The sequence below is a fragment of the Oncorhynchus mykiss genome, chromosome 2, assembly GCF_057628025.1.
Source record: "Oncorhynchus mykiss isolate SJ-2025 chromosome 2, ASM5762802v1, whole genome shotgun sequence".
Lineage (NCBI taxonomy): Eukaryota > Metazoa > Chordata > Actinopteri > Salmoniformes > Salmonidae > Oncorhynchus > Oncorhynchus mykiss.
Window position 1 is genome coordinate 72,585,510 of NC_143023.1, and position 18,922 is coordinate 72,604,431.

The following is an 18,922-nucleotide window of genomic DNA, read 5'->3' on the forward strand; positions in this document are numbered from 1 at the left end:
CACAGCCACATTATTTATTCCCCCCGCTGCCCCCTCACCTGCCAGAATTTATGGCTTACAACAACCTCATTATCGTGGTTAATCTGGATTATTATATATGTTCCTCCTCTCCTGACCAACATCAACAGTTTGTGGAGCATATGTGGCAAGTCTGTGGTCTTCTGCTGACCTTGTGTCTAACATTACTCTGGAGGACTGAGACTCCGCACAACAGATGGGCCAGACGAAGTCCAAGCACTGGGTTCAGGGGAGTAAAACAACACAGGAAAAATATACTGTACATCACTTCCAACACATTGTTTAATTTAGATTTCTGGGAGCAAAATCTTGTTTGGTTTTACGAGACTAAGACGTGACATGCGGTCCAAAGGAAATGTTTGTCTTTTTTGTTGCAAAGTGTAATGAGAACTTATGTTCAACCACAGACATGTAACAAGCACTATGGTGCATTTCTGAGGTTAGTTTTCTTCAGTGTGGTTTCTGGAATGTACAGTATGTACTTATACTTTTTCAGCCCAGTTTACTGCAGAAACTTGACTCAAAGTGCATTTCTGAGTGCAGTTAAATCACCATCCAATATATTCTAGAAATGATTTTGTTGACATATAATCTAGAGAATTATAATACATTGAGCAAACGCGTTTAGTTGTAAATTGTCATCATCAAACTTTTACAATAACTTGTTTATTTGACCAGAAACTGGTAAATGTAAAATGTTCAATATGATAACAGAATGGCTGAAGATTGTATAAGGTCACAACATCATGCTGTGGAGGAGCCTGTGTGGTAGATTTTGCATTGGGTTTGCGTTCAATCTTGCCTTTGTCCTTCTCAATGATTGAATATAAATGTACAGGTGCAGGACAAAGGTAACCACTCGGCAATTGCTGCAACTGCTTTCAATTGCACCTATTGAATGCCTGTTTGCTTTTTTCATCCTACACTTTCTCTGTACTTTGAAAGTCTCATTTACAGATAAACTGGCAGGGGGACATACGCTGCAGGTAAACCAGACGTGTGTGACTGGACACAGTCACACATGTGAACAGGTGTTCACATTAAGGTTGCAAAGAGAGGGTACATTACTGGAAATGTTTGACATTTACCAGTAAACTACCAAAATGTTGGTATCTTTCAAGGATTTTACGTAATCTATCACAAGACATCTAGTGGCCCTTTTGGGTAATTCAGATTATCACAGGCGTCTAATCATCTCTGGCCCTCTATGTGGCATTATCACATGTAAAATATATGAAATAATAAATAAGATGATTTGAAAATAATAGAATGACAAAGCTGTAAAAAAATAATCCTAAATATAAAACATCGGATTAGTGAATACAATTGGTGTTTAATAGGGTTTCAGCATAAAATATCCTTTCTCATTTTAATTTGACTACGTCACTATGCATTTGTTGTCAATGTTTTGATGCAAAACTGGTGGCAGTTGTGAACACAGTCAACAGTTGGAAGAGTTTCAGAGTTAATAGAAAATAATACCATTGTTGATTTGATCCTTTTTTCATTAATTAGGCAATTTTTTCTTGAACCATATCTACTGGAAACCCATGGACAATATGGACACAGATATAATAAATTAATAATATATATGAATCATTGTTTAAAAGTTATTAAAGTATAATCTACCAAAGTCAGGCTAGACTGCCATAGATTTGACATTTTAGTAGACACTCTTATCCAGAGCAACTTACAGTAGTGAGTGCATCCATTTTCATACTATTTTTTTCTTTTTCATACTGGTCCCCTGTGGGAATTGAACCCACAACCCTGGCGTTGCAAGCACCATGCTTTACCAACTGAGCCACATGGGTACATTTTTATTTAATTACCAAAATTCCTGAACATTTTGGTAACTTTGGTAAATTACCGATAGCTTTACAACCCTAGTTCACATAATTAACATGTACAAAATATAGTACGCAAAGGGAGGATGGTGGATGCGTAATATTGGTTCAAACATAAATCCTGCATCTTGTCCTCACTCTGTGATCCCTAGACTTAAAGGGATAGTTTGCCCAAATTTCAAATTGACATATCAGTTTACTTGCCCTGTAAGTATTCTATGGACAACATATGACATCAATCCATGCTTTGGTTTAGTTTCTCTGCGACAGTTTTCACATGTTAATGTAATAGCATTTGTGTCACAAATCCCATTCTAGTCACAAATCCCATTCATTGGACCAATATTAGCATTTTTTGCGCATCATGTTCAAAACATTTTTAAGTTACTTTTTGGGCTTCACAATCATTTTTAGATACTTTCGGATTATTTAAACATGATGCACAAAACAATAAAAAATTGGTCCCATAACTTGAATGAGATTTGTGCCACAAATGCTAAAACGATAGCATGTGGAAACAGTGCCAGGGAAACTAAACCAAAGCATTGATTGCTGTAACATCTTGTCCATAGACTGCTTACATGGTAAGGAAACCAATGTGTCATTCTGTAATTTTGAGTGAACTATCCCTTTAAGTCCAAACTTTCCTCCCCTATCCCCTCTACCTCCCTATTGTGGCTTACATAGCCCAGGAAAGAGGAGGTGGCATGGGGGGGGGGGGGGGGGGTTAATTTGGCACTTGTGGCCCCATGAGGAGACAGCTTTGCCTGTTAAATAATCAAAAATAGAGTCAAAATGCCCCATTTGGAACAGCGTGTTTCCTAATGTAAAAGTGGTAGGTGGCATATTTCAAGTGGGCTTTGATTGATCCCCAGCTGTTTGGGAAATTGTCCCTCTTCCCTGAATTGAGGTCAGAGTGATAAGCATTGTGGGCACCTCCTCTAGGTGTGCTTCTCACATGCCCTCATCCAGGTGTGTGTGGCACCGCTGAGGTAGAATCACCCTAGCCACATGCACTTTACTGAGAGTCTCTCTGCGAGAGCACAAACTCAGTGGCAAGAAGGTGAATAAGACAACTTGAAAACAAGGCCTAAATAATAAGCAAACTTAATCATAAAGGTAGGCTAATTGTTAGTACGAATTTACTAATAAAATATTAATAAATTACACAAACCATTATGAATGAACTATATGTTATAATTACAATGATCAAATTGAAATTGTAAAAATGTCACCTTTGCTTTGTATTTACATAAAGAGTACCATATATCAGGCATTTCAAAGCTGGTTAAGTCACCTAACATATTGTCTTAACTCATACTCCTAAACAGTGTAAAACACTACTGCATGGTTACATTTTCTACATTTTCCTTTAGAAAATAATCTGATGATTGAAGATGTTGTCTTGATGTATTTTCCAATCACTTATAATTTAGAGGAACATTTTCAATATGAGATGAGATTTTTTACCTGTACCCTAGATCCACTAAATATGACTGCCATTTTCTGGTACGAGGAGCCAACTGAAGTATCCTGAGTTTCATCTGAGTTTGTAGGATTCATTGTTTCCTTAAGGCCTAAATACACCATGAGAGTTTTAGACAAAGTTAATCAAAGAACAAAGGAATTCTGCCATGAAAGGCAAATGCCATTTACACCAAGCAGCATTAGCACCAGTGGCAGCTGTTATTTTTTTTTCTATTTCAGTTATTTTTCCAACCTGGAGGATAATCAAAGCCTTCCACAAAAGTAGGGGGGACAGTGACAGAGAAATGAAATAAAAGCTACATGAGCAGTCATACATTTCTAATGGAACTCTTTTAATCTTGAAAGGGAGACTTTCAATAGTGAATTAGTCTTTTTTGTATTCCTTTAATGCTTCCCAGAGAGATATGCAAATCTCTAGCTAATGGTAACAGCAGTGACAAAGGAGCAAGTTCTACTCTGCTAGTCTGTGCTATCCAACCAGGGGTCCTCTATGTGGCCAGCATAATGAACTGCCTGCAGCCTAACAGAGCAGAGCTGGGCCTTCTGGAACCACTCATTAATGAAGACATCTGGATGGCCTCCACAAGACACAACTCTGTCTTCTCCTAGCCAACACTTTAGTCAAGGCTTTGGTCAAAGATTCACTTCACAAGGTTGTAATTTTAACCAGGGTATTGAACGGATTCATGAACTATTAGTGTATTGAAACGGTATAGAAGATCTTTCCATTTGTCCTTTCATATTTCTAGTCCTGGTTTTTGAGTGTGTGTTGCTAATGATAAAATTGTTACTATAGTTACAGTACTTTAGTCATGGAATTAATGTTATTCTGAATTTCAGGAGCCTGGCAGATCCCTGGCAGTTTGTGTTTTAAAATGTAGAATTTGGGGATGGATATTTTGGAAAGGAGCGATATCACTGTAATTTACAATAGCTTCTACCTAATAGCATTTTCAATATTGAGACATTTTGGTGGAAAGAATAATATCATATTATAGTATCATATTTTACAGTCTATAATTCTCAAATGAAAAACATTTGAAAGCTGAACGCAAATGTGTGCATGTGTAGGAACTAAATGTTGTAACAAATTGCCAAAAAATGTGCTTCAATGTAGCAGTACATATTTGCAGAAATAGGCACATAACTAGCGTCATATCAGTTTGGAGTTTCAGAGCTCAAAATAATGTAGGAATTATACACTGGCAAGGGGCAATATTATTGTTCACTGAAGTAAAGCTATATTGTAAATTATGGATAGTCATGCAAAATAACACTTTCGATACATCATAATTATTGAAAGATCAATATCAAATACTGTACTAATGCAAGGAGAGACTTCAATATTCTGTTTCATATCCGTAACTGTATCCATCATTAGGGCGGCAGATAGTCTAACGTTTAAGATCTTTAGGCCAGTAACAGAAAGGTCACTGGTTTGAATCCCTGAGCCAACTAGGTGAAAAATCTGTTGATGTGTCTTAACCCTAATTACTCTCGATTACTCTCGATATGCGCGTTCGCTAAATTACAAAAACAATATTTAAACCAATGTCATGAGAAATGATGAAAATACATTGAAATAAGCATTACAAATCCATACTTTTTAATTTTGGGGGCTGGCTGGCTGGGTAGAAACGTGGTTAACTAGTAGAGGCTGAGATAATCCTTTTATCTAGATCCCTGCTGCAGGGTATACCAAACACTCCCTGATTAAAAATGGAAACGTGGGCAACCAACAGTTTAAGAATCATGGGCTCTAAACAGATAAGGTGGAACGTCTTGTTGCTATGGCAGTGCATACGGAATGACTTACCACACTGTTCTCCCTGTCTAATATATTCACATTTATGAAATATTTCATAAGTAGCATAGCAAATGCTAAATATAAAATCCCAGGGAGATGCTCTACCCTTTCGCAGTTGGAGTTGTGGAAAAATTGTTCTCAAGCTACAGTGCTTTTGATTTCTTCATCTTCCTTCTCCTCTATAAGGGAAAGCCCTGCGAAAATTTTCCAGCTCTCCACACTGCCAGATAGAACCAGTGAACAAAAGAGGCGATTTGATCTGTTCATGTGGGAAATCAGATCCCCGTCTGAGATGTGTCCAATGCGCTCCAGGATACTGTTAAGCAACGGCCACAAATAAAGGAAAATTATCACATAGAAATGCAGAGGGAGGGCTTATATAAGGAATAGAAACATGTAAATTGTCCATTAGATAAATCAGAACTCTCCAACAGAGAGAGTGGGAACACCATATACTCTAGCAACCAAGTAAAATAAATGCAAAAAGGTATTACTAGTCACGGTGTGTGTATTATCAGAACTCCCTCCTACAAAGCACACACAGTGAGGTATAGCAGAGGACACATTCCCCCCTCGCTCAATCTGGTGTGACAGAGCAGGACAACTGCACGGCCCTTTTCTCCTGTCAATACTCCCAGCATCCATTTTCACCTGGCTGACACCTTTTACTGGTCAAGGGATGAATAAATCACACTTAGTGTTCTCCCCTGGTACTTTGACTAAAAAAAACATCTCAACATGAAGGAGGACTGCAGTGTTTCCCTGTCATCACTGCCCCTGAGGTACGGTGAAACATTTCCGCCCATAAAATATCATTTTTCAAAGAACCTTATTTCTCTTGTAATCTATCCGCCACAATGGATGGCTTCTGGGATGCGTTTAATTTCATCTGAACACAAACAATCTTTCAAAGGATTTAATAACAGTTACACAAATTAGCTTCATTAATAAGCTACTAATAGAATAATAGTGCTGCCATCTTATGCAGCTCAACAACAGTAAAGGTGTGAGGCAGGAAAAAACCCATCTGGGACTATTGTCTCTGAGCACTCCGAGCTTCATTAACAGAATGCTCCAGAATGCACACATACAATTAAAATATGCTGATCACTTTCTCATTGTTTACACTGTAGTTATCCATACCCTTTTTTTGCACATGCAGTGACACATAATGTATTATGTAAATAAGCAAAGGCAATCACAAAGAAGTCAATTAGGTGTAGATGATACTCACCAATATTAATTTGATCATACAATAACGGTCTGAAGTCAAATTGGTAAAACCGTGAGATCTTGTTGGCCCACTTACAGTACATGCTCTGGCATTCATAAGCAGCCCTATAAAAGAACTGTCAATTAATAATCATATCAATGGATGGAATCAGTGAATGAATGGCTGCAGCAATGTTCTGACAAGCACAACTGGCGCTGCATAACACATTTGGCACAATAAGACAAAATAACAATGAAGTCATTCACACGATTTAGTATCTCGTTTAAACACCTTGGGCTCTATTTTAACAATCTAACGCAATGGTAAATCTTAACGCAGGCGGTAGTGCTATAGGTTCAGGGGTGTGTCAGAAATATTTTTTGCCATTTTCCCTAAGGTCTGAGTTTTGAAGAATATAAAGTTGTGGGTTTGTCTAGGCTTGGCCCCTCACTGGCCAAACAGAATGCACTCCATGGCAAAATATGTGGTGTATTTACGTTACTCCAACTCCAATTCCAATGTTAGTCCATTATAGTTTGTTATATGGCTTACAGAAACGAAATAACAAAATGTAGACCTATCCCATCTTTGCTAAATAGGTTCATTTGAATCCATTTGCATTCCACATTGTTCTAAGTATTTGTATGGCTTCAATAGCATTCACACGGACATAGGGGCTAGGCCTACTGTAAATTGCATTATGGCTGAGCATGGACATTCCAAACATTGTCAAAAAGCAAGATTCAATTTATTATTGATAAGGCATGAAAAGAAAATGTATAATTGTAATCAAATTCTAAACAAAACAAAGACATGTTTTAAACAGGCACCATAATTCCTCCCCATGGACATATAATACTAAAACAACGCCGTTTATGGAATGTTTTACACACACCCAAACTTTTCACAGTAGCTGGACAAAGATCCAATATAAAGAGAAAGGGAGAATGTCTACTAACCTTTATACTGCTCCCAAAAAGGCCTATGGTTTATGAACGTAATTGGAATCATCTTACAGATCAGATCACATTCACAAATCTTCAGAAATTCAAGCGCTCCACGGACTATGTCACCATAAAACCAGGAAGATGAATCATTCTAATACGTTTACAGGTTACAGATAACTTCTAAATACGAGGTTCACCGGTATTCACCAAGGTTCTCATCTCTCGTTTCATGATGGGCATGGGCACGTAGCCTACATCATGGAGGGGGTTTTAGGCACGTCCAAAACGGGACCTGCAATGCTAAAGTAATGTGGACCTGTCTACAATGCATAGATAAAAAGGGAATGTCAGCTCACTGTTTTGTTCCTCTCCAACTTTATATTTTATTAAAGCCTTGGTGATTAAGATTAAGATTAAGATTTACTTCCAAGCGGTTTCAGGAGCCAAAGCCTTTATTGACAGTCTTGACTACTTTGCGATTCCATTCGGCAGGCGAATAAAAGCCTTCGTTGACAGGAGGCGGAGGTTATTCCTGTTTTTTAATCAAATTAAATGAAATGTGAAGAAAAATAAGTATACAGGCACCAAAAGCACATTAGGCTACTCTTGTTCCATGTGCACATGGGCAGTGTGCATCATGGCTGGACAGGCTGTGTTTCCACTGTCAAAATTCATGGCATAACCAACTGTGTTACCACTAAAACCAGCTTTTGGTTGGTTTTAAATATCCATATCAGTGCTGCGAGCTGAATTAGACAGGTAAATTGCCGAACCTGGTATTAGGGCTGGAAAATGACAGAGCGGCAGTTTTTACATGGTGAATTGCAAACTAACGTGCGTTTGACACTAGCGCTGCCTTAACACATGCTGAAAATTGCGCCCTTTGCATCTCGTTTTAACTATTATACTTTTTTTTAACTAAGTAATTTAAACAAGATACAAAATCATTAAAATAAAATGCTAAGTTGTTTGACTGAGATAGTAAGTTGTTCAGATGAGATAATTCCAAGAGTAATTTATAAAAAAAGATTTGCCTTGGGCTTCAGGGCTTGTATACAACTATATTATCTATATTATATTATATATTATCTACTATACTATCTATATTTTCAAAGAAAGTTCACAAATAAAAATGACAAATAGTGATGGATTTTAGTAAAGAAAACAGTAGTTAATTAATGATGAATTAGAGATGAGGTGAAGCATCATAAATTCAGACAACAAGGGGTTGTCTAGCCGATGAAAAACAGCACTCCTGGATCTGATCTGCCTGTACCTGTGTGTATCTTTCAAAAGCTCCCTGACACTTTATCTTTTCCATCTCGCTAGATTACACCTCCAGGGTTCAGGTGGGAATCAATCATTGCTATTATTACCTGAAGTCACAACATGCATCTATCACCGCTAAGGTTACCATAACCTCAATATTAGCCGAGAAAAGCCTCTCTAATAAACAGCAGAACGGATGGCCCGGGTGGTGGGATTTCATCTTCCTTTCACTTTTAATAAGGTACTCTGAGGAATAAAGATTACAGGCCATATTTAGCATGCAGAACAAATCAGCCTCTTCCTCCCCTCCCCTCTTTATTGTAGTTAGTCATTAGGATCTAGGCTGGGGTTTCTAGTTCTAGTGGAAAGAGGCATTCCTTGGTTCAACAGCTAACCAGCCACGCTGCCTGTCTAACTGCCTGCTACCTGCCCGCTCTGCTTAGTTCTCCTGCTACAGTATCGTATCGCCTGCAACGTCTGTTAATAAGGCTGGGTGTATTGAAACACAGTGGTGTGGCTCATCATGCCCAGCTAGACCAGTGGGAATCACAGCACTGTAAACCGTGAGGGCATGACTGGTTCAAGATGATTCTCCTCTTTAATAATCCATTATTACACAATAAAGTATGTGTAAAACAAGATGCAGAGAAAAGGGGTCAATAGGTTAAAATGGCTAAGGATTAAGAGAATTTGGTCAAGTAGGAATCTCAGACAGCATCAGTGCAGGAGTTGACACAAGGTCATGTTTACACACAGCACCCCCTAACATGAATCATTCATTTTCGTTCAAATGAAAATCAACAGCCAAATAAATTACCATCACTGCAGCCAGCGTATCCATAATATACCTCCAATTACACTATCATTAGGGCATCAACTCTGAAAATAAATTCTAAGAAATTGAGTTTGAATATATTCTAAGGAATTTTCACTTTGAAACCAGTCTTGTTATTCCCCTGAACCTCCAACAACAACACTCATTACAGTGGCTTGAAAACCAGAAGTGGAGACATGTAAATATTTAAAGCTCCCACAAATATATAAATATTCATTCAGGAATTATTTGACGCACTAAATAAATAATCCCTTGTTAAATAAATGACAGCCTAAATAAAATTTTAAAAACAGGATCTGGGGAAATGAAGAATTAGACAGGGACGGATTCTGGCAAGAGGAGAAGGAGAGAAGGGATAATGTCAGCTACCACCCCATTTGAATTCCTAATGGCAGACATGCAAACGCACTGAGCTAATTAAAGCCCAGCAACCAATTAGATGAGCTTTAGCTGCAACTTTAGGGGGAGGTACCGTGGCAGAACCTCATAGGGGAATATCGATATCTGTTCAGAAGGTGGAGCAGAGGAGAGAAGCCACCGAAAAAACACATCTCTGATGCCGCTACAACTGCCCAACGGTGAATGGGATACCAGTTAACAGTTCTATGGGTTTTTCTTTCCAGACGTTGCTGGATAACCATGACCCCTTTCTATAGTGCCATGTGGCAGTGACTCACTGAGGATGTGGAGTAGTAGAGGAAAGAGGAAAACCCAATCTATTCAGGAGTAATTCAGTAGCAATATAGTATCTCCTATAGCCTTCTTCTACGCTGTTGCTTCAGCGTGAAACTATTAGCCTATATCAAACTAAAGATTGGGACATGCATTACAAATATAATACACATAGCCAATGTCTGGGTGATGTTCTCATCAAAAACCTGATTGATACATATAGATTTTCCTATATAATACCTGTCTGCTGTGTGTGCTAAACCTGTCCTCTACTGACAGGACAGGAGGGTAGTCCTATAGGCTAACCCTGCACAGGAGAGAAGTAATCTTATGTCTGGCCTGGGACCATTCTCCTCTCTGTCTATCTTTCTCTCTCTGCTCTCTGAAGGGACAGACATTTATGCTGCCTGAGCCTGTCCTATCACACACTGTGCGACAGGAACAAGGCTTTTGTGATGGCCATGATTTGTCTTTTGTGTTCCCAGGTAGAATTAAGATGAAATTCTACAGGCAGTCACTGTGTTCCTATCTTCAGAACACTCAAAAAATATGTTAGGTTTTGAAGGGGTGAAATGAAGCCTGCGGGGCCTTGGCAGGCCTTGCTCTGTTGGGAAATACACTGGGGAAATACAATGGGAACAATTTTGTCCTCTGTTTTTTTTTTTACACTCCACTATACCTTAGTCAGTCCTGCATACTTAGACTTTTTTAAAGGCCCACTGTTGTCAAACATATGATTTTTCTCAGTTTTTTATACATTTCCACACTATAGGTTGAAATAATGTAAAACTGTGAGAACTTTGATAATGCCCTTTTATTGTATGAGCTGTTTGAAAACACATTTCTGCCTGTTTTGGTGGGATGGAGTTCAAGTCGACCGCTGTACTGCAGGCATTGTTTGCAGAAAAAAGGATTCCCTATTATATAGTAGTAAAGGGGAAAAACGGGTTCAATCTTTGTGTAAATAAATACACTTTTCGAAGACAATCATGGTACCAATAATTGCTTCTACTGTACCAGATGTATGCTTCTATTGCACCTATTGCACCAGATTATTAAAAAATTGGACACAGAAGAAGTTCTAAGGATAATTTAGTAGCATATGGCAGCCTGCGGTAGTGTAAACTGCATGTTATCGCTACATAAATCTCCCACAGACCACTCCCACAGACCACTCCCAGACAGTCCTAGCAAAATTCTCACTTGAGAAACTGCTCTTTGCTAAGAAGCTATTTTTGTTTATTTTTGAACATTTTAATTGAAAACAATCACATCAAGGTACTTAATCATTACACAGAAATGATTTGATATTGGCATTGGACCTTAACAGAGCATTATTGTCTCGCTACATGGTCTCTGCCTCTATTTTTCAGTGGGTTTCTGAGAAGAGAGATGACAGCAGCCACTTTGCCAGAGTCTGCCAGACCCTTAGGGTATATCAGCCCCATCCCTCAAAGTGTTCCATATGCAAATAAAGTTTGGGATGGCGGCTTTCAGATGTGATAATTATGGATTTATTTGTAAGCTGTCACTTCTCTTAATGCTCAGGGATATCAAAATAAGTTCAAATAGAAGCATCAGAGAGGATCACATTTGCTGGAGTACCACAGATTCAAAGAACACGCGAAACCCATGACGCTGAAGGTCTGTCAATAAGCAGTCTTTTAGACAGCAATGTGCAACTGAGACCTTCATTGCATACAACCTGGTTTGAAAAGTGTCGCTAAATATATTCAGATTTTTCACATTTTGTTAGTTATTCCAACATCAAGGCACTTTTATCAACGGGTGACATACTAACAAAGACAGAGAACACATCCCCCCCCCCTCCCCCATATGGACTGTGTAATAGAGTACAAGTCACATTCTCTTTGATAAAAATATACAGGAATATCTGTTTACATTTTCACATTGTGGAGAGGGTCGGATTGTGCTCAGTGTTGAGTTGTAAGAAACCTTTCTGACATATGTTTTTAATATCCTGTTTCCCTTGAAAATTGGACCATGGCTACCATTCAGTATCACTACAGGAGAATATCATTGAACAAACGTGAAGATAGCACAATATATTTATGTCCATGCACAAAAGGAGGGAGAAGAGCAACTACTTGAGACCTGACACTTGCATTTAAAAGGACAACAAAGCACCTCGTAGTGATGAGAGGAGCGCTATATTTCCACGTGGAATGGCTCTCCTCTACAGAGGGGAGAGAGAGATAGAGAGAGAGAGAGAAAGAAAGAGGGAGAAAGAGAGAGAGAGAGAGAGAGAGAGAAAGAAATATAGAGAGATGTTCCCAGCTTTGGCAGCAGGGGAGGCCAGGGTATTGTGTCTACTGCCTACCAGAGACTGCCTCCCTGATGGAACTTAATGGCTGTGCCTGGAGAGTGCTATGTCCCGCCTGCAAAATTTTCAAACATTGGCCTGTCCTCTTCTAGGAGAGTTCTCTGTCACTGTATAACTGCACATTAAGGGATGATAAAAACCGATGGAATCTACCCATCCATCTTGATTTTCCTGTGTTAGCGGGTGGGACAGTATTAGACCAGAATACCTGCCACTCGGTGGAAGAACACTGGAACTGTAGCTCTGCTCTGTGTGACTGCCTTGCAACGGTTGCAGAGGAAGAGACTGCCTAGCTAACACATCGGAAGGAAACAAATACCAAATGCAGGATTGTGAGGCCTTTTTACTCATTTTCTTTAACATAAATATGGTAATTTTGTTAGACACAAATATGTTATTTTGTTAAACACAAATACAATAATCTGTTGATGTTGACTGACATACAGTTATAATATGTAGTTCACGTACCTTGCTTGTTCGTGAGTCCACCTACACAGAAGTACATATTTGGTCAATGATATGAGTGTACGTATAGAAAGTGAGCGACTCCATCTATTTTTAAATAACTCAATGAGTGTTCTGGATTATGAGACAGGCATTATGACACTTACCTTTTGTACATGATCAGGTTGATGAAGCAGCGAGGCACAGCACACATCATCACCAAACAAAAACAGAGAAAGGAGAAACACATTAATAATGTGGACATACAATAGCACCAACAGTGGCAATTCAAGCAAAATATTATTTTACATTGCTTTTGTAACTCTCTCTATTTCAGTGGTCCCTGGTGTACTGTAATTTATGACTGGTTGAATGACAATAGACTACGTTTTAATAGTGGATCTGTTTGGGGAGTAGAGTCAGCCCTTCTCTGGTTGCAGGTTGTGGTGAAAAAAAGTACAGCACTTAAAAAGCACAGCATCATTTGTTTTGCAGGTTCTTTACCTACAGTATAAGCCTTTACTAAAACTCAGACACACGCTCAACGGGTAACCTTCACAGTAATACCAAGGTGCTACTTCACAGTGACACTTTGCCTGCCTCAAAGCATACTCACTCACTCACACTCTCTAGCTCCAGCACACAAGATAGCTCTGATGAGTAGTGCGATCTAATTGAAGTGTAGATTACTATCACTTGTGTGCTTGCCAGCTCAAAATAATACAAAAGCATGGAGGGAGAAGATAGGAATACTGGTCCACTGTGGTACAGCACAGTAGCTGTCCAGACTGACGCAATCTGCCTGTCTCTGGAAGACACCCTGGTGCTTAGAAAGAGAATGGCCCCCACTGCAGTCCAGCTGGGGGCTGAGTCGTGTGTGACAGACAGGTCCAGACATGTCCCTCTCTCACAGAGACACTGAGGACTTGGTGTTGAGAGACATAAAGTGTTGGAGGATGTGGGCCAGCGTCACTGAGAGCTGACTGGCAGCTGTGACGGGAGTGACATGTCAGAGGTAGGGTAGTAGGGGACCCTGTCTGGATGAGCCTAAGCACTTACAGTTCAAGGACATAGAGACATGAAGAGACTTAGAGCCTGGCAAACTATACAAACAAACATGATCCTGCTCTGCTCCTGTGGATCCCCAGGATGGGATGGGATATGTCTGGAATTACACTAGAAATCTGCAATTATGCAGAGATAGTTGACATACAATACAGGACATACAAATCAAATCAAATGTTATTTGTCACATGCGCCGAATTCAACAGGTGTGCTTACTAACAAGCCCTTAACCAACAAAGCAGTTTAAAGAAAAATAAGAGTCAAGTAAAAAATAGCTAAGTAAAAATAAAAAATAAATTAAATATATATATAAAACTTAAAGAGCAGCAGTAAAATAACAGGAGTGAGGCTCCCGAGTGGTGCAGTGGTCTAAGACACTGCATCTTAGTGCAAGAGACGTCACTGCAGTACCTAGTTCAAATCCAGGCTGCATCACATCCGGCTTGGATTGGGAGTCCCATAGGGCGGTGCACAATTGGCCCAGTGTAGTCTGGGTTTGGCAGGGGTAGGCTGTCATTGTTCTTAACTGACCTGCCTATTTAACTAGGTTACTAAGGTTACACATATACAGGGGGTACCGGTACAGTCAATGTGCAGGGGCAAGTGTAACATTGACCTGCTGTAACAAACCCTTGGTGGAGAAAGGAATTCTAAGACCAATCAACAGAAATAGAGTGGGAGATGATGAGAGAAAGAGACAAATAGAGATAGAGAAAAATAGATAAAGCACCAGAAAGGGGAAAAAATTATCAGGTTGAAGTGAAGGAATAAAGTCTGTCAGTACTCTCAGGAAGGAAGGCCTCATTACTGTACCTCGTGGGCACTCACTCCAGTTGGCCTTTGAAGTTCTTTGGGGTACACCCTTCCATGAAACGAGCATCGTTAATCCACTTGTTAATCAAGTGTGTTCCCGAGCTCATGTCTGAAGTGCCCCTTTCCTCCTTGGGAAATCCAAAGCTTTGAAAAAAGATTGTAGATCAAAAGAGAGGGGATATTTTATCTTATAGACTATTCAGTCAGAGCAACATAATACTGCTTGTAGCAAATCCTACATTTGTGTACACAAGCTCATAATGCAATTTCACATCATGGAATGAATAGGCCTACTGAATTAATATTAAAGAAAGCATTCATGTAATTGCAAACAGATCTTGCAGCTATGTTCTTCTCGATTCCGTAAAGGACTGAATGAACAGTGCATTCAGGCCTTTACAATACAAACCTCAAGATGATTAAAGCACATTTCCTTGGACTAAAAGAATACACAGGAGAAGATTAAAATAAAAACCCTTTCAGGTTTCGAAGGAGGGAGCTTATGTGAGAGAGGGGCTGGGATGGGATGGGTGGGGGCCGTCGTCTCATGGTTGTCTTCCCCGTTTCTCTGCCCGCCCCTGACGAGAGTGTTCTCTCACTTTTCTCCCCAGCAAACAGGAAACAGTCAGACAGACGTGAGAATAGGACGCCTCCTCTCGTCTCCTATCTCCTCCCAGCCCTGTGGGCTGCTGCGAGGCAGTGCCATGAAGGCCTAGCGCAGTGACTCCCCCCGCTGCGCCTACAACTCTCCTTTTCAGTTCAATTAATGAGCCATAAATAACCCAATGAAGGTGTCAACAAAGAGTGCAATTTATCATGGCTTTCACCACTGCACTTCATGTGAGGAGAATCCTCATCCGCTCAGCCAAATAGAGACAACAACGTAATAAAAATATTTATTCAGTAGCCGAACACTCCAACCTCAAATTTATCTTGAGCAGAGTGATCTTCACAGGTGCGGTGATCTAACAAATATGTTGGGAATCGTGGGCCTGCTCCTATTGTTAGGGTATCACAGACAGACTGGAAATACATTTGGTTAAGAGCGAGCGACAATATACTAACTAGGCTCCTGTGAGGCTGCCAAGGAGCTGGTTTTAAAGGCACTTCTTTCTGTCGGGGACTACTCTGCTACTCCGCACTGTAGATCACAAGGGCAGTTGTCTCCCTCAAAACATTTTTTTTTAAATAATGGGGAATTTCTGTTTAGTCCTATAGAGTTGGTATAAGCTGCGGGAAGAATTACTTTATCAGTGTGTCCCACAAATGTCACCTTGAGTAAACTATATGGAGGAAAAATATACAGTACTGAATAATATACAGTAGCCTGTGAATTGAAGGGCTGCTAGAAGCAAGCTGCAACCAGAGGTAGTATGGTGTAGTGCTTCTGAGAAAAGAGGAAAACTTATTGAATAATATATGACAGCTGGGTTTTTTGAATACAACATTAAAAGTGATGACATGAGTACAAACGCAGCTATGCTTCATCTTAGAACTCCAAATCAAAACCTAAGGCTTAAAAGCAATGTTAAACAGCCTATCTTCACAGTGAGATCATTTGCAGGGAAAAAATAAGCAGTGGCTGCTGAATACATGTGAATACAAGCATTTTCAGCCTTGAAGCTAAGCCGGAACTTGAGTGCATATGAATCCTGCTAAACCAATTAATGGTTCCTGTTAACCCACTCATCTTTGGAGAGGATTGTCTTTCTAAATAACACAGGAACACGTCCCCTCTCAAGCAAACAGCCCACACACACTCTGACAAAGACTTGCAGATTTTCACTTGAATCTGGGGGCTTTTTCTTAAACATCTCAAGCACACTCTTCAACTCACAGATCTTGCGTAACATCCCCAATACGGAAAGCCTTTGTCTCGGTATCGATTGAATCGCTTAATCTGAACGCCTCCATACACCAGACACTTTGATGGTTTGTGATACAGTGTATTCGGAATGTATTATTCTACCTTTATTTCAAGGAAGGAACACATACTGAGACCAAGGTCTCTTTTACAGCTGGGCCCTGCTGTAAAATGTTTACACATACAGTTTAGGTACAATGATTAAGAAACTACACAAGACAAACAAAACAATCACACATACTGTACAACAACAAAAATACAGCAGCATATTGTTACATTTACACACAGGTTATTTCCCTAACAGCACAAGAACTTGCATTACCCGAAGCAGTTACAAGCAATACAAAAATACAAATCCTCTAATAAATGTTTAAAATGAGCAAGTATTCAGACACCTTGACTTCTTCCACATTTTGTTGTTACAGCCTTATTCCAAAATTGATTAAATTGTTTTTCCCCCTCATCAATCTACACACAATACCCCTTAATGACAAAGCAAAAACACGGTTTATATAAAAAAAAAAATGCAATATCATATTTACGTAAGTATTCAGAACCTTTACACAGTATTTTGTTGAAGCACCTTTGGCAGTGATTACATCCTTGAATCTTCTTGGTTGTGACGCTACAAGCTTGGCACCACTGTATTTGGGGGGTTACTCCCATTCTTCTCTGCAGATCCATTCAAGCTCTGTCAGTTTAGATGGGGAGCAGTGCTGCACATCTATTTTCAGGTTTCTCCAGAGATGTTAGATTGGGTTCAAGCCCAGGCTCTGGCTGGGCCACTCAAGGACATTCAGAGACTTGTCCCGAAGCCATTCCTGCATTGTCTTGGCTTTGTGCTTAGGGTCGTTGTCATGTTGGAAGGTGACCGTGTGCCCCATGATGAGGTCCTGAGCGCTCTGGAGCAGGATTTCATCAAGGATCGCTCTGTACTTTCCTTCGTTAATCTTTCCCTTTATCCTGATTAGTCTCCCAGTCCCTGCCTCTGAAAAATATCCCCACAGCATGATGCTGCCACCTCCATGCTTCACCGTAGGGATGGTGCCAGGTTTCCTCCAGAGGTGACATTTGGCATTCAGGCCAAATAATTCAATCTTGGTTTCATAAGACCAGAGAATCTTGTTTCTCATGATCTGAGAGTTGGGCTGTCATATGCCTTTTGCTGAGGAGTGGCTTCCGTCTGGCCACTCTACCATAAAGGCCTGATTGGTCGAGTGCTGCAGAGATGGTTGACCTTCTGGAAGGTTCTCCCACCTCCACAAAGGACCTATGGCGCCCTGTCAGAGTGACCATCAGGTACTTGGTCACCTCCCTAACCAATGCCCTTTTCGCCCGATCGCTCAGGTTGGCCGGGTAGCCAGTTCTAGGAAGAGTCTTGGTGTTTCTAAACTTCTTCCATTTAAGAATGATGGAGTTCACTGTGTTCTTGGGGACCTTCAATTCTGCAGAAATGTTTTGGTACCCTTTCCCAGATCTGTGCCTCGACACAATCCTGTCTCAGAGACAATTCCTTCGACCTCATGACTTGGTTTTTGCTCTGTCAACTTTGGGACCTTATATAGACAGGTGTGTGCCTTTCCAAATCATGTTCAATTAATTTAATTTATGACAGGTAGACTCCAATCAAGTTGTAAAAACATCTCAAGGATGATCAATGGAAACATGATGCACCTGAGCTCAATTTCGAGTCTCATAGCAAAGGGTCTGAAAACTTATGTAAAAAAAGTATTTATGTTTTTTATTTTTAATACGTTTGAAAACCTGTTTTCGCAATGTCATTATGGGGTATAGTATGCAGATTGATGACGGAAAAAATAATTTCATCCATTTTAGAACAAGGCTATGACGTAACAAAATGTGGAAAAAGTCAAGGGGTCTGAATACTTTCCGAATGCACTGTACATACTTTATAAATTCAGCAGAATATACAATGGTTAAACAACTCAGATGTTAAAGCATAAGAAACATGTAAAATACTGTAGGTAAACTAACAATTACATTATTAACTAACTATGCCAAAGGGATATTAAAGGGAAAATCCACACAAACATTTTTTTGTATTTTTTTCATTGGTCCATTGTTGATACAGTCCCAAAATGTTTTGTATATCAGCAGTCAAGTTTTCCAGGATGTTTTATTTTTTTTTTTTATTTCACCTTTATTTAACCAGGTAAGCTAGTTGAGAACAAGTTCTCATTTACAACTGCAACATGGCCAAGATAAAGCAAAGCAGTGCAACACATACAACAACACAGAGTTACACATGGAATAAACAAACATACAGTCAATAACA

General features: G+C 39.7%; 1 protein-coding gene across 1 annotated transcript in view; it reads right to left on the minus strand.

The window, feature by feature from the left end:
- The window catches only part of roraa (RAR-related orphan receptor A, paralog a), a 287,099-nt gene that overhangs the window by 164,878 nt on the left and 103,299 nt on the right, over positions 1-18,922 (minus strand). Inside the window, exon 2 of the mRNA XM_036954955.2 lies at positions 12,909-12,929. Within this exon, the coding sequence (XP_036810850.1) occupies positions 12,909-12,929 (21 nt within the window). The remainder of the gene's footprint in view (positions 1-12,908; positions 12,930-18,922) is intronic.